Here is a 17,183-nt window from a genome sequence, read left to right on the forward strand (position 1 = left end):
ATTTTTCACGCGTTTGTCAGTCTCAATGTCAGCTGGAGTCCAATCGTTTTGTTTTTACCTCATTTCCAAGTCTGTGCGCGATATTCACATAGTCGTCATCCGAGCCGGGCTTGACGAGGTGATTGGACGGGTTACTTGATAGCGGAGCGGATACCTTACTGTGGAGATTTCGAATACTGCCTGCAACTGGAACACAAATGGCAATATCAGTTATGTGGATTGCTATGTTTTCCTATGATTTTGAAGAGGCCTTTGTGTTGTGACCATACTTCTCAAATTCAATCCAAAGGTCAAAAACGGCAAACAAGTTGAGGTTGGATATGAAGCGCCATGGGACCCACCTTGCTGTGTCTGCTGGTGCTGCGAGTAACTAGGTGGACTGTACTGCATGTAGTCAGCAGGACTCTGAGGAGTGTAAGGACTCGGTATGGGGCTGTTTGAATGCGGCTGCTGCGAGATGAACCGAGCTCCCGACCCGGACTGTTGCGAAGTGAAGCACCTGTGAAGGAGTATCATGTAATTTTGCTTTGAAAAAATTAAATTAAATAAATACAGATGCAGATGTGATGCATTTTCTTTACTATCCTACCCAGAGGATCTTTGAGCAGCTACTGGAGTCTGCTGGTAGTTTGGCGTTGGACTCCTGTGCACTTGGTTTGGTGAAATCTTATACTGCGGCACGGCCGGTTGTTGTGTCACACCTGAAAAAGAAATAATGATGGATAAAGTCACCATAGCTTTTGTGCTCAAAAAAACATCATCAAAGAAGAAAACTAGGCTCAAGGTAAATGGGTTATACTTGTAAACCGCTTTTCTACCTTAACTTCTAAAGGCCACATGCGTGAACGCACCTTTTAGTTCTTATTTCCAAAATTGTGTACACTACTGAATTGGGGTTTTACGCCGACATATAGATACCTTTACTGCTATCTGGTGGTGTCAGAAGAGTATAACATACAATGGAATTTGGAAAAAAAAAGTGTAAAAATAAAAATTAGCATGTCACTACACATGAAGTACACGTTTGTTACTTATGGACTAAGTACATCATATAAAAAGATGATTATTAGTTTTTATTCTAATTAGGGTCCAATAAGCCCAAATAGCAACGAGAAAAAAAAAATCATGTAAACAAACAGCTTGGGCCTTAAGAGGTTATGGTAATCAAAGCGCTTTGACACTATTTCCACATTGATGACAGGAGCTGCCATGCAAAACCTTAACTCAGACCCCTCAGGAGCAAGGATGAAGTGTCTTGCTCAAGGACAACACAAACGTGACTAAGACGGCAGACGCTGGGGATCGAACCAGGAACCCTCTGGTTGCTGGCACAGCTGATCTACCCACCAAGCCACTTACCCAACTTAGGTCTTTAACATCTGCAGAGGTACTGCATAGGGGCCGTGAAATTTTTGGTTGATTTTTTTTTAAATATATAAGTTTTTATATTACCGTAATCCCTGCATTTTTTTTCACAATCGTAAATGTTTTTAATCACACATTAAAACATTGAGGCAACTCACTGTCGTGTAGTTGAATGTGAATAGAAATAACATACCATGATTGAGTAATTTTACTACATTCATGTTAGCATTTAAGATTCGCGCTCTAGTGGCCAGCTAGCGATTGGTGCATTAGCTGTCAGCTCGCGATTAACACGCCAGTTGTCAGCTCGCGATCAGCTCGCTAGTGGTCAGCTAGCGATTAACGCACCAGTTGTCAGCTAGTGATTAGCGTACTAGTTGCCAGCTAGCGATTAGCACCCTAGTTGCCAGCTAGCTACTAGCGGCACAATACTGTTATTTAAATATCGTTCATATTGCACAATAACAAAGTACTTTTAGGAGCAGTTTATTGTCAAATACAATCATAATTTCATCCAAGATTTATACAGCACTTTGCAAAAGTATTCACCCCACTTGAACTTTTCTGTGTTTTGTCACATTACAACCACAAACATAAATACGTTTTATTGGAATTTTATTTCAATTGTGAATTTCAAAGAAATTGATACGTGACTCAAAACATTTTTTTACAAATAAAAAACTGAAAAGTGCGGTGTGCTAAAGTATTTTCTCTGAGTGCCAACCAATTCCAGAAGTTCCCTGATGATTGCTACCATCTAAACTCCGTCCACCTGTGTGTAATCTCACATCAGTACAAATACAGCAGCTATGTGACAGCCTCAGAGGTTGGTCGGGAGAATAACGGGGAGCAAGCAGCATCATGAAGTCCAAGGAACAAAGCAGACAGGTCAGGGATAAAGTTGTGGAGATGTTTAAAACAGGCATAGGCTATGAAAATATGTCCCAAGCTTTAAACATCTCACGGAGCATTGTTCAATTCATCATCCGGAAATGGAAAGAGTATGGAACAACTGTAAACCTACCAAGACAAGGCCGTCCACCTAGTCTTACAGGCCAAACGAGGAGAGCACTGATCAGCCAAGAAGCCCATAATGACTCTGGACTAACTGCAGAGATCCACAGCTCAGGTGGGGGAATCGGTCCGCAGGACAACTATTAGTCGTGCACTGCACTGATGTGGTCTTTATGGAAGAGTGGCAAGAAGAAAGCCATTGTTTAGAGAAACCAGAATAAGTTTTCCAGAAGCCATGTTGGGGACACAGCAAACATGAAGAAGAATGTGCTTTGGTCAGACAAGACCAACATTTAACCTTTTAGCCAAAATGCAAACCCCTATGTGTGGTGGAGAACTAGCAGTGTGTGAAGTGAATTCAATTATATTTATATAGCGCTTTTCTCTGGTGACTCAAAGCGCCTTACATAGTGAAACCCATTATCTAAGTTACATTTAAACAGGTGTGGGTGGCACTGGGAGCAGGTGGGTAAAGTATCTTGCCCAAGGACAGAGCAGCAGTGACTCGGATGGCGGAAGCGGGGATTGAACCTGGAACCCTTAAGTTGCTGGCACGACCGCTCTACCAACCGAGCCACGCCACCCATCACTCTGAGCACACCATAACCACTGTCAAATATGGCAGTAGTAGCAGCAACTTGCTTCCCTTCAGCAGGGACAGGGAAGATGGTCAAGGCTGATGGGAAGATGGATGGAGACAAATCCAGGGCAATCTTGGGAGAAACCCTGTTGGAGTCTGCTAAAGACGTGAGACTTGGGTGGAGGTTCACCTTCCGGCAGGAGAACGACCCTAAATTTAAAGCCAGGGCTAAAATTGAATGGCTTAAAACAAAACAGTCATGTGTTAGAATGTTCCAGTCAAAGTCCAGACCTAAACCCAATCAAAGATCTGAAAACTGCTGTTCACAAACGCTCTCCATTGAATCTGACTGAGTTTGAGCTGTTTGGCAAAGAAGAATGGCCAAACATTTCAGTCACTTGATGTGCAAAGCTGGTATCTTAAAAGACGTGCAGCTGTAATTGCACCAAAAGGTGGTTCCTACAAAGTATTGACTCAAGGTGGCTGAATACTTTTGGACAATGCCCTTTTCACTTTTTTTATTTGTAAAAAAAAAAAATGTATAAAGTTCTTTCAATTTCACAATTGTATGTACCATTTTATGATAGTCTTTCATATAAAATTCCAATAAAATATATTTATCTTTGTGGTTGTAATGTGACAAAATATGGCAAAGTTCAATGGGGTGGAATACATTTGTAAGGTGCTGTAAGTAGGAGGTCCCTGCTCCTTCTATCCATCAGTTTGGGGGGTCCTTGGCCTGGAAAATGTTGAAAACCCCTGATGTAGGCAACATGATTTAGGCTTCAGCTACAACTGATCAGAATTGTAGTCAGTTATGCTGAAAAACTTCAGATTTTAACTAGACAGCTAAATCTGAATATTCATTTTATAAGTTAGAGCCCAGACCTAAATCCCGTTTGGAGACCCAATTGCACAAATGATGCCTTCTCAAGCTAACATACTTGGAGCATTTTTGCAAGGAAGAGTGGTCAAATATTGCCAAGTCAGAAGAATGCATACACTCTAAAATTAAGTATAATAATGATAAATGCTTCATTATAAACCAAATATGTACTATATTAAGTTTTAGTTAGTGTTCAATTAAAGTGTTTCTACAGAAACGTATAATTTAAGAACCAAAATTGCAGACATATGTGACTTTTGTTCGCATACAGTAGTTTGCTACAATTGACAGCCAAAGCAAGCATTGAAGTACAATCGCCTCAATTTGGTGTGCAGAATTTCAGCTTCCCTCCCCACATAATGTGCGACTGCGGAGCTGCATTGTCATACTTTTGTCTCGGAAGATCTTGGGGTTTCTGGAGAGCAACGCTTGCAGGAGCACTGGCATGTCACCCTCGGGCTCATCATTCCCCAAGTTGTCCTTCAGCTCTCTGAGAAAGCACACAAATAACGGAAAGCAAAGTCAGAATGCACAGGGTAGACAACGTTCTTGAGCACCGCTCTTTTCTATTTTCAGCATTTCCATCTGCAAGAGCAACAAAATCTGGTGTGATGGCTAAAAAATGTCCATCCCACCTGGAAATTTCACTTTACAAACCAATAATACACTTCCTATCATGCAAAATAAACTTTAATTATGTTCTAACACTATAATGTGTTTATGAGCACCAAACGTGAAACTAATTTGTAATTTCCCTTCTTTAAAGTACTCGGTTTTCATGACGTCATGAAGGGAAAAACCTCCCTCCTCATGGATAGTATACTACCTCTGACCCACTAAATCAGGGGTCGGCAACCCGCGGCTCTAGAGCCGCCCTAGTGGCTCTCTGGAGCTTTTTCAAACATGTATGAAAAATGGAAAAAGATGAGGGGAGAAAAATATATTTTTTGTTTTAATATGGTTTCTGTAGGAGGACAAACATGACACAAACCTCCCTAATTGTTATAAAGCACACTGTTTATATTAAACATGCCTCACTGATTCGAGCATTTGGCGAGTGCCGTTTTGTCCTACTAATTTTGGCGGTCCTTGAACTCACCGTAGTTTGTTTACATGTATAACTTTCTCCGACTTTCTCGTACGTGTTTTATGCCACTTCTTTTTCTGTCTCATTTTGTCCACCAAACTTTTAACGTTGTGCATGAATGCACAAAGGTGAGTTTTGTTGATGTTATTGACTTGTGTGGAGTGCTAATCAGACATATTTGGTCACTGCATGACTGCAAGCTAATCAATGCTAACATGCTATTTAGGCTAGCTATATGTACATATTGCATCATTATGCGTCATCTGTAGGTATATTTGAGGTCATTTAGTTTCCTTTAAGTCCTCTTAATTCAATGTATATCTCATGACACACTATCTGTATGTAATATGGCTTTTAATTTGTTGCGGCTCCAGACAGATTTGTTTTTGTATTTTTGGTCCAATATGGCTCTTTCAACATTTTGGGTTGCCGACCCCTGCACTAGATACATCTGACACCCACCAACCGCTGTTGTGAAAAAAGCCGGCTTTGCTACACATCTTAAAATCTCCCAACTATCCATCAATCTCCTAGGCGTGGGAGCTCTGGGTTTGATCAGCAAATAGGCTAACCTAGCATGACGTTGCGATTAAAATGTATGTGTAATATTAGCCCTGTAGCTCACATAGTATGCTATAGGGTTGCGCGATATAGATGATATAAATCAGTGGTTTTCAAACTTTTTTCACCAAGTACCACCTCAGAAAACACTTGGCTCTCCAAGTACCACCATAATGACCAACATTAAAATACAGTAGCATAGTAGGCCTAAATATTAAATAAAAACAAGGTAGAGATTTTATTAACCGACTGTATTCAATATTTTTGGCGACAGTAACATTACACACAGTTTGAACAGTAACATCAGGGTTTCTACTTAATGTAATTGAATGTAGCGCGCTGCCACGGCATTTTTATTACCGCCACACTTTGAAAATAAGAGCTTTTTTTTTTTTTTTATTACATGAAGATGAATTAAAGTAATATAACATATTGTAGCCCCCAGAATAAATCACACAAAGTCAAACGCTATTTTTAACTTTTGTTACCAATCTTATGATAACAACCAATGGCACAAGTCCAACAGGTTTTACCTCCCATGAAAAAACGTTGCTTTCCCCGACACACAACACTTCCTCATTCTGTGCCAATCACCGTTTAAGTACCGACGGTGTGTTTGTAAACATGGGAAAAACTGACATCAAATTCAAACCACACGAACATAAAACATGAACAATAGCTGGTCGTTACAGTATGAATTGATATATAAATAGCCCATTATTTGCGCACTATTGACAATCGCTGTACCAAAAACTTGACTACCGAAAAAAGACTGATCACCGAAAGCCACGCTACCGAAACCGGATTTAAACAAAACGCACTCCATTTTATGGAGCGCTGTCAGCATGTCTGCGATCATGTGGACGTGATTTTTGTATATATTGCAGACATCTGCGCGGAGGCAACCATCTACAAAATGTGCAAATATTAAGAGGACTTTTAAAAAGAGAAAGTCCAACTAAAGCTGCAGCGCGAAGTAAGTGCGACGTCATGCTCGCTTCTGCCTCAATTTAGTCAGGGACATCGAGGGACACAAGCAGAGTCTCTAAACAAAAGTATATTCTATAATAACACCAGAAAAAGATGCTTGCTAGTTGTTTTTAATTTTTAAAGAAGTCATTAAAAGTCTGTAAACACTTGAAAAAAATCTCAGCAAAGTACCTTGTACAATGTATGTATACATTTTTTGAGCCTTTTTAAAGAAAATCATATCAACATAGCAATTTACGCGATGATGTCATTGTGACCACGTCCACAACACGACCCCAACGCCACAGGTATCTTGGCAGTTTAGGGGAAACCCTGAGCACTCTGTTTGAATTTTTGATTTAGTGATTCTTTGGCGTAACACTAGATGGAGCCTGCGTACCACAGTTTAAGAATCTGTGAAATAAATAATTTAAATTTGGCTACGAATTGAGACTTCATTATTGCCACGTCAATATTGCATATTATATAATATTGCACTTTCTAGAAAATTTGACAGCAAGAAGCAAACAAAGGTGTCCTCAAAATGATGTGGTAGCGAGTGGCTACTGTCCCTCCACAGTGCAGCTTCTAAATCACTATAGAAAATAGACTGTGTTTCTTACAAGACGAGGAAGAGCTAAACATGTGACGTTACGCACTGCAGGATACAAAAAAAAGCATTGCTAACCGGTACAATGTAAATAGTCATGAATATAAAGAAAACGCATTGAATGAGGAGAAGGTGTGTCCAAACTTTTGGCCTGTACTGTATATTGTTACAGCAAGAGGCTGCAATATATATCGCAATATAGATTTTAGTCCATATTATTGCCCATCCCTACTATGCTAGTGTTGCTAACGTTTGTGTCCTTATTGTAACGTTGTTGTATGTAATGTATGGCATCTATCACATTGGACAAGCGCAGTTACATTGTATGTATGTATAAAGTGCACTTAGAGGAGACACTGTCTGAGACAGGCTTGTACAAACACAGCTCATTAGCATTAAAGCTACAGACACAAAACGGCTTACTAAAAGCCCTTTGAAACTGTCTAAATTCCAGCATCAAGGTAACACACTTCCAATACAGTGTTGAAAATACTATAAAAACATGGAGCGGGAAAAAAACTCACATGTGTTCCGTGGACACCTGGTTGAGGCCGCGCGCCAGCTGAGTCACCAGACTGTCGTCCCGGCATACCAGCAAGCTGCTGACCTCTTCGGAGATCCTTCCATTGTACAGAAGGCTCTTGGCGGTGGTGGCAGGTAAAGGAGAGGGCAGCGGGAGTTGGTTTAACACTGCAACAAATGGAAATAAAATAGCATTCAAAAGTGAATATACTGGTACCTCAACTTAAGAGTATTTTGAAATGAGAGCTATCTCTCGGCTAATTGTTATGCTTTAGGTTGCAAGCAAAAGTTTTAGTTACAAGCATCCCCGCCATTAGTTGGCATAGCGAATGTCACAGTGATAAGATCCGCCCATAACATTAGCTTATAGCTGCTAGTCTGCACCATACTGAAGCAGCAAGACTCTAACATCAGTCAAGGATGTGAAAATATCTAAGAGGCAGACATTTATCCATGAAAATATGGAGAAGCTGCTGATGGTGTGTTTGACAGAGAAGCAGGTGGAAGGAGACACCGTAGAAGTCTCCTCTCCAACTGTACATTATTATCACATTATTTCATAAAACTACTGTAGTTGTTTGTAGTACATTCTATTGCATACTTGCCAACCTTGAGACCTCCAATTTCGGGAGGTGGGGGGTGGTTGCGGGGGGCGTGGTTGGGGGCGTGGTTAAGAGGGGAGGAGTATATTTACAGCTAGAATTCACCAAGTCAGGTATTTCATATATATACAGGTAAAAGCCAGTAAATTAGAATATTTTGAAAAACTTGATTTATTTCAATAATTGCATTCAAAAGGTGTAACTTGTACATTATATGTATTCATTGCACACAGACTGATGCATTCAAATGTTTATTTCATTTAATTTTGATGATTTGAAGTGGCAACAAATGAAAATCCAAAATTCCGTGTGTCACAAAATTAGAATATTACTTAAGGCTAATACAAAACAGGGATTTTTAGAAATGTTGGCCAACTGAAAAGTATGAAAATGAAAAATATGAGCATGTACAATACTCAATACTTGGTTGGAGCTCCTTTTGCCTCAATTACTGCGTTAATGCGGCGTGGCATGGAGTCGATGAGTTTCTGGCACTGCTCAGGTGTTATGAGAGCCCAGGTTGCTCTGATAGTGGCCTTCAACTCTTCTGCGGTTTTGGGTCTGGCATTCTGCATCTTCCTTTTCACAATACCCCACAGATTTTCTATGGGGCTAAGGTCAGGGGTAGTTGGCGGGCCAATTTAGAACAGAAATACCATGGTCCGTAAACCAGGCACGGGTAGATTTTGCGCTGTGTGCAGGCGCCAAGTCCTGTTGGAACTTGAAATCTCCATCTCCATAGAGCAGGTCAGCAGCAGGAAGCATGAAGTGCTCTAAAACTTGCTGGTAGACGGCTGCGTTGACCCTGGATCTCAGGAAACAGAGTGGTTCTCAACCTTTTTTCAGCAATGTACCCCCTGTGATTTTTTTTTAAATTCAAGTACGGTACCCCCTAATCAGAGCAAAGCATTTTTGGTTGAAAAAAAAAGATAAAGAAGTAAAATACAGCACTATGTCATCAGTTTCTGATTTATTAAATTGTATAACAGTGCAAAATATTGCTCATTTGTAGTGGTCTTTCTTGAACTATTTGGGAAAAAAAGATATAAAAATAACTAAAAACTTGTTGAAAAATAAACAAGTGATTCAATTATAAATAAAGATTTCTACACCTAGAAGTAATAATCAACTTAAAGTGCCCTCTTTGGGGATTGTATTAGAGATCCATCTGGATTCATGAACTTAATTCTAAACATTCCTTCACAAAAAAAATAAATCTTTAACATCAATATTTATGGAACATGTCCACAAAAAATCTAGCTGTCAACACTGAATATTGCATAGTTACATTTATTTTCACAGTTCTTTTTGACAGACATTTAGTGACAAACCTGAGCTTGTGCTTCACTGAGTTTATGAACTTACATTCATATTTTGTTGAAGTATTATTCAATAAATATATAAAGGATTTTTGAATTGTTGCTATTTTTAGAATATTTTTTTAAAATCTCACGTACCCCTTGGCATACCTTCAAGTACCCCCAGGGGTACGCGTACCCCCATTTGAGAACCACTGTACTAGGTCATAATATCAGTGTCAGTTGAGTCGGTTCATAGGTTGCCTGTAGGGATTTTTAATGTCCAGCAGATGTCATTATTTAGTGACACAGTATCGACACAGTATCAATACAGTTTTGCAATGTGTCGAAACGCTTCATGACGCCTCATCAACCCATCACTAGTAGATAGATTATAGCTGCATCGCTTGCGGCTCGTCATATATTTAACGTTAATCCGTGATTTCACCGAGCGTTTCACTGACGGTGAGCAGCCTGACGCTGCTTCATTAACACCGCCGCTGTTTGACTCTTGGCCCGGGGCAGACGCTCGTAGTAACAGTCACGTGTTACAATACCGACGCGCTAACGTGTCCAGGTTATAACCATGTTGTCAATAAACACACATGGACTGAAGCTAAATTGTCCACTGTCCACTGCAGCATGTGAATGCAATGAAAATAATAAAATCTGAGCCAACCAGCTGTTAAAATGTTGTCCAGGTTAATGTTTTGGCCATTAAAGACCATTCATTTCAAGATTTCAACTGTGATTGGGCTTTAAACAGGTGGCTGACCTGTTCAGATGAGTGTAACTGCTACTGGTCAAATAATGTGAAATAGCATTTAATTTTACATGTATGCAATGCCATTTAAATGCAATTATAGATAATAATAATAATAATAATAATAAATACTGTGTAGTGTTGTAAATAGTCAACGGGAAGGATTCTATTAAGATATAAGCCATGAGCACTACACAGCCAGAAAAAAACCTAGGCAGGACAAGTACAAATATTGGGGCAAGTAGATTTGAGAAGTCAGGCAAGTAGAAAAAAACCTTAACGTTGAACCCTGCATGTGTTGAGCTGCTGCCGCTTAAGGTTAGACGGCACTGTACATAGAGCGGTTCTGCTCGTTAGTAATAAATTCTAATGTTGGATGTTCACTCCTTCACACAGATGAGTATAGAAAAATATTTTCAACGGCCGAAAAGGGCTCGACTTGGAGAGGAGGTAGGCCTACAGTTCGGACCACAGGTGCGACCTGTTCAGCAGCAGCAGCAGCAGCAGCAGGAGGAGGAGGAGGAGGAGGAAGAGGAGGAGGTTGACTGACTGTGGCAGGACACCTCTGCCTCTGTTTCACTTCATGTTGCTGGTAAATAATATGGTTGTAGTAGTAGGCTAAAGTTAAATTATTTAGTATTCACTAATTAAAGGGGCAGAGCTTTAAGAGACATTTTAGCTTTTATATTTTATAAGATATATTTTTTGTAAGAACCACAATTAATAAATATATTTCAGTGAATCACTAATTGTTCAAATCTGTATATAAATATGTACATAAAATGTTGTAATTATATTCCAACTCCGCGTTCTTCTTGGTCATCGCTGCTGCCCCCCGCCCGCCCGCCCGCCGACCACACCACCACAAATAGATGCCTGTCCTGTGGGAAACACTGAATATTGGTCCATATATAAGGCTCACCGAATTATACGGCGCACTGTCAGCTTTTGAGAAAATTGGAGGTTTTTAGGTGCGCCTTATAGTCCGGAAAATACGGCACATATGTAAATAAACATTTACAAAATCTTTCGTACCCGTATATTTGGTCAGGTGTGGCTAATGTATGTAAAAATGTTTATTTCTTATCAAATTTGGTGGGTGCGTTTTACATACCGGTGCGCTCCCTAACCTAAAAGTTTGGTACTAACAAATTTTTACACTTTTTCAATGCATTTTGTGGATTATTTGGAAATACCAAGACGCTGTTGCACTTACGGTCGGTGAGGCTAGCGATTCCAGCGAGAGTCGTGATGGGAACATGAGGCATATCACCATTTATGCTGAAGATGAGGTCAAAGGGTCGACTGGATGCGCAGGCTGCTCGATATCACCACGGTCTTCTCCCAATCCTTGTTTCGTAAATTGACTAAATTGTCACCCTTGAGTTATTGAGTCTGTTTAGCTGATTGGAGAGCCAGCTAGTGGGTCCATGACAATGACTTCTGTTTTGTTTGATCATCCGTTTTACTGCCGTGTGACAGGCACTATTTGGAAACAATTACCCTATTTTCCGCACTATAAGGCGCACCTTCAATGAATGGCCTATTTTAAAACTTAGTTCATATATAAGGCGCACCGCATTATAAGGCGCATAGAATAGACGTTACAGTAGAGACTGGGGTTGCGAGACCTGTTGTGGCTCAATATTGGTCCATATATAAGGCGCACCGGATTATACGGCGCACTGTCAGCTTTTGAGAAAATTGGAGGTTTTTAGGCGCGCCTTATAGTGCGGAAAATACGGCACATATGTAAATAAACATTTACAAAATCTTTCGTACCAATATATTTGGTCAGGTGCGGCTAATGTATGTAAAAATGTTTATTTCTTATCAAATTTGGTGGGTACGTTTTACATACCGGTGCGCTCTCTAACCTAAAAGTTTGGTACTAACAAATTTTGACACTTTTTCAATGCATTTTGTGGATTATTTGGAAATACCAAGACGCTGTTGTACTTACGGTCGGTGAGGCTAGCGATTCCAGCGAGAGTCGTGATGGGAACATGAGGCATATCACCATTCATGCTGAAGATGAGGTCAAAGGGTCGACTGGATGCGCAGGCTGCTCGATATCACCAAGGTCTTCTCCCAATCCTTGTTTCATAAATTGACTAAATTGTCACCCTCGAGTTATTGAGTCTGTTTAGCTGATTGGACAGCCAGCTAGTGGGTCCATGACAATGACTTCTGTTTTGTTTGATCAGTCGTTTTACTGCCGTGTGACCGGCACCGTTTGGAAACAATTACATTATGTAAATACCGTATTTTCCGCACTATAAGGCGCACCTAAAAACCTCCAATTTTCTCAAAAGCTGACAGTGCTGACACCTTATATATGGACCAATATTGAGCCACAACAGGTCTCGCAACTACGGTAAGCAGCCGCCAACTTCATTTTCCCACGTAGTAGAAGTGAGCTTTACATGTTTATTTTGTGTGTTGTGTTGTGTGACATTAACGTTTGAGCAACGTTGAGTTATTGATATATTGTTATTGCTTTGCACTATTTCGAGTGTTACTATAATGTGATAGCACTAACGTTTGATTTACGGTAACATTATCAGACTGTTTTTTAAGTGTTTATTGAATCGAGGAATCTATATCACTATGTGATATAAATGTTGCACTAACATGTTATACCTTGCTGTTGTTAAAAGATAAACGAAATACCACGTCACTGACTTTACCTCGGGGAAAATAATAAAACAGCTGTTTATTCATTTTGGGAGTGAACGGAGTTGTCAGAACGCTGGTTTGTAATCTATTAATAAAGTTTGACTGACCTATCTGACTGTTTTGTTGACATTCCCTTTAGCGCAGCTCCATCTAATGGATGCATAACGTAACCCCAGCCTCTACTGTAGCGTCTATTCTATGCGCCTTATAATGCGGTGCGCCTTATATATGAACAAAGTTTTAAAATAGGCCGTTCATTGAAGGTGCGCCTTATAATCCGGTGCCCCTTATAGTGCGGAAAATTCGGTAAACATTTACAAAATCTTTCGTAGCCGTATATATTTGCGGCTTTTGGTCCGGTGTGGATATCTGAAAAAATATTTTTTTATTATAACATTTGGTGGGTGCAGTTTGAATACCGGTGCGCTCCCTAACCTAAAAGTTTGGTACTAACAAATTTGGACACTCATTCAATGAATTTTGTGGATTATTTGGAAATACCAAGACGCTGTTGTACTTACGGTCGGTGAGGCTAGCGATTCCAGCAAGAGTCGACTGGATGCGCAGGCTGCTCGATATCACCAAGGTCTTCTCCCAATCCTTGTTTCGTAAATTGACTAAATTGTCACCCTCGAGTTATTGAGTCTGTTTAGCTGATTGGAGAGCCAGCTAGTGGGTCCATGACGATGACTTCTGTTTTGTTTGATCAGCCGTTTTACTGCCGTGTGACAGGCACCATTTGGAAACAATTACCCTATTTTCCGCACTATAAGGCGCACCGGATTATAAGGCGCACCTTCAATGAATGGCCTATTTTAAAACTTAGTTCATATATAAGGCGCATAGAATAGACGCTACAGTAGAGACTGGGGTTGCGAGACCTGTTGTGGCTCAATATTGGTCCATATATAATGCGCACCGGATTATAAGGCGCACTGTCAGCTTTTGAGAAAATTTGAGGTTTTTAGGTGCGCCTTATAGTCCGGAAAATACGGCACATATGTAAATAAACATTTACAAAATCTTTCGTACCCGTATATTTGGTCAGGTGTGGCTAATGTATGTAAAAATGTTTATTTCTTATCAAATTTGGTGGGTGCGTTTTACCTACCGGTGCTCCCTAACCTGGAAAGTGCGGTGCTAACCAATTTGGACACTTTTTCCAATGCATTTTGTAAATTATTTGTAAATAACAAAACGACGCCGGGATGCTGTTGCACTTACGGCGGGTGAAGTTTGAATACCGGTGCGCTCCCTAACCTAAAAGTTTGGTACTAACAAATTTTGACACTCTTTCAATGCATTTTGTGGATTATTTGGAAATACCAAGACGCTGTTGTACTTACGGTCGGTGAGGCTAGCGATTCCAGCGAGAGTCGTGATGGGAACATGAGGCATATCACCATTCATGCTGAAGATGAGGTCAAAGGGTCGACTGGATGCGCAGGCTGCTCAATATCACCAAGGTCTTCACCCTATCCTCACATCTCCAAAATGCTGTGGAGTGGAACAAATTGTTTTTTTTAAAACAAAAAGGCAATACATGGGTTATTATCAATGCGGTTGAATACATTCCCATAGTGCTCCTCTTCAATTGTCATACTATTGCTGGTTTCCTGATGTACTGAATGAGGCCTTCTTAGCCAGCCTGCTTGGCAAGTTTCATGTCTGACCCAGAAGGTGCCACGACCATTCCATCCCCCCCTTCGTCTCCCTTTACCTGGCCACAAACACACAACCTTCCCTATCGCAACCTCGCAGCGAGCGCAGCTTATGTATAACCACCAAAAAAAAAGAGTCCCAACCCCTAGCTAGCTTTTTGTTAGCATGCTCCTACTTAGCTAGAGGGCTAACAACAAAACAACACAAAAAAGGATGTCAATTCACCAAAAGCTAGTCTCGTTTTCCCGTCTTTTGTGCCGCAGCCGTCACGGCGTTCGGTCTGAAAATAGCCACATTTTCTCACCTTAACGCCAGCTGTCACGGTGTAATGGTTAGGTTATTACGACCGCTTGACGTGCAAGTAGCGTCAGAGCGTCCGGGAGAGTAAAGAAGTCCCGGGGTTAGCCGGCTAGCAACAACTGGAGATGTGGCTAGGCTAGCGGGCTAACTGGAAGTTGTCTGCCCCTGGATCGGAACCAGCTAGCCGCCGCTAGCCGTGTGTTGTCTCGCCCCCCTTGCTCGGGGATCGGATCCGTGCACCTCAACGTCGCGTCCCGACAAAGTAACGCCGGGAGACTAAGCATAATCATAAAAATAAAAATAAACAATAATAACCGCTAGGGAGGCAGCGTTTGAAGGAGGAGGAGGGGGGGGGGGGGTGTACAAAAGCACAAGAGCCGTCACTAAATCACCGTTCGGAGCCTAACCCTCTTAGGCGATCACACAAGGCCGCCTGGTGCACACAATGAGTCGGCCTCCGCAAGGGGGCCTGACGGAAGCGTTTCTTTTTACGTCGGATAAATGTGCCTTATTTACCTCGGGATGTGATGAGAAAGAAGTGGCTCCGGTGGTGGAGGAGGTGGACGAGGAGGAGGTGGAGGAGGGGGAGGAGCGGTAGGATGGCAGCTGGTTGAAGGTGGAGAGGAGACTCTAGCTCCCTCTCCGTCCCGCCATCCGAACAGCTCCTCCAACAGGGGAACGACAGCCAACCCCCGCCGGACACACACACACACACACACACACACACACACACACACTGCGGGCCTTTTGTCTGGGTACCCCTCAGCTAATCTCGGATCTAAACAATGGGAACTTTACTGATTGACAATTCAGAATTCGACCAAAAAGATCAATACAGAGTTTGAAAAAAGAAACCCAATCCATAACTCACCTGTAAACACCTGTAAGTCCAACTAATAACAAGTAAAAAACTAAATTAAAAAAAGGAACTGGTGATGATAACCATAGAGCAGGGGCAACGTTCCCTCTAAGGTGCGCGCCTGTGCAATTGCGCACTGCTCAAGCCATCCTTGCCAACCCTCCCGGATTTTCCGGGAGACTCCCGAAATTCAGCGCCTCTCCCGGCGAGTTCTTGGTTTCTTATGTGGGTTTATTGTTAGGCAGTTTCATTAACGTCCCAGCGCGGCAACAACACACAACAAGAGCAGTCACGTTTTTGTATACCGTAAAGCAGTTCGTCTGCCGTAAACAGCAATGTTGTGACACTCTTAAACAGGACAATACTGCCATCTAGTGCATTTGATGAAAGCACTTTTGTGCGTGCCACACAGCAATGCATCATCAGAGAGGGTGTTCAGCATGGTTCGAAAAATAGTGACAGCGAATAGAACAAGGATGGACAATTCAACCCTTAACTCAACAATGAGTAGATGAGTGTTACGTGTGTGTATATGTGTAAATAAATGAACACTGAAATTCAAGTATTTATTTTATATATATATATATATATATATATATATATATATATATATAATACAATATATATATATATATAATACAATATATATATATATATATATATATATATATATATATATATATATATATATATATATATATATATATATATAATAAAATAAAATAAAATATATACGTATATATATATATATATATAGCTAGAATTTACTGAACGTCAAGTATTTGTATATATATATATATATATATATATATATATATATATATATATATATATATATATATATATATATATATATGAAATACTTGACTTGGTGAATTCTAGCTGTAAATATACTCCTCCCCTTTTAGCCACGCCCCCGACCACGCCCCCTCCCACCAGACCACGCCCACCCCCACCCCCCTACACCCACCTCCCGAAATCGGAGGTCTCAAGGTTGGCAAGTATGGCTCAAGCGTCCTCTGCGCACGGCAAATCTATGCCATGCACAAAATCAAATAAAAATATAAGCGCATAACAATTTTCGACAGACGGACACGACAGAGAAAACAGTTTTCGTCAGCATTGTTCAAATATTGAAACGTCTGTCGAGACGCTTTGAGGACATGAGTTCCATCCATCACTTTACTGAGCAAAACTATTTATTTTCGGCCATAAACACATCACCAAAACATTAGTAAAAAAAATGATGTCTAGCAAAACTGGTCATTTTCTGCAGTATAAACCAGACCAAAAGCAACTTTGTTATATCAACAGCAGCCTCTCACTCTTTCTCACTTGAGCCAACACATGCACATATGGCACTTAGCCAGTGATGCGTTTACAGCCACACAAAAAGTCGGACAACTCCAACACCACACATAAAGTG

At 40.8% G+C, this 17,183-nt stretch overlaps 1 protein-coding gene across 4 annotated transcripts in view; it reads right to left on the reverse strand.

The window, feature by feature from the left end:
* LOC133574852 (nipped-B-like protein B) overlaps window positions 1-12,346 on the reverse strand; it is a 51,876-nt gene extending 39,530 nt beyond the window's left edge. For 2 of the 4 annotated variants that reach the window (XM_061927157.2, XM_061927154.2), the window contains exons 1-6: window positions 12,221-12,345; window positions 7,597-7,762; window positions 4,235-4,335; window positions 590-701; window positions 342-499; window positions 59-186 (exon numbers count right to left, since the gene is read on the reverse strand). In XM_061927157.2, the coding sequence (XP_061783141.1) occupies window positions 59-186; window positions 342-499; window positions 590-701; window positions 4,235-4,335; window positions 7,597-7,762; window positions 12,221-12,284 (729 nt within the window). In that variant the 5' untranslated portion in view covers window positions 12,285-12,345. Of the gene's footprint in view, window positions 1-58; window positions 187-341; window positions 500-589; window positions 702-4,234; window positions 4,336-7,596; window positions 7,763-11,473; window positions 11,610-12,220 lie in introns of those variants that run through there. The other 2 variants (XM_061927155.2, XM_061927156.1) reach the window with 2 other exon arrangements.
* Window positions 12,347-17,183: the final 4,837 nt, after the last annotated feature.

The sequence above is a fragment of the Nerophis lumbriciformis genome, linkage group LG32 (genome assembly GCF_033978685.3).
Source record: "Nerophis lumbriciformis linkage group LG32, RoL_Nlum_v2.1, whole genome shotgun sequence".
Taxonomy (NCBI): Eukaryota; Metazoa; Chordata; class Actinopteri; order Syngnathiformes; family Syngnathidae; genus Nerophis; species Nerophis lumbriciformis.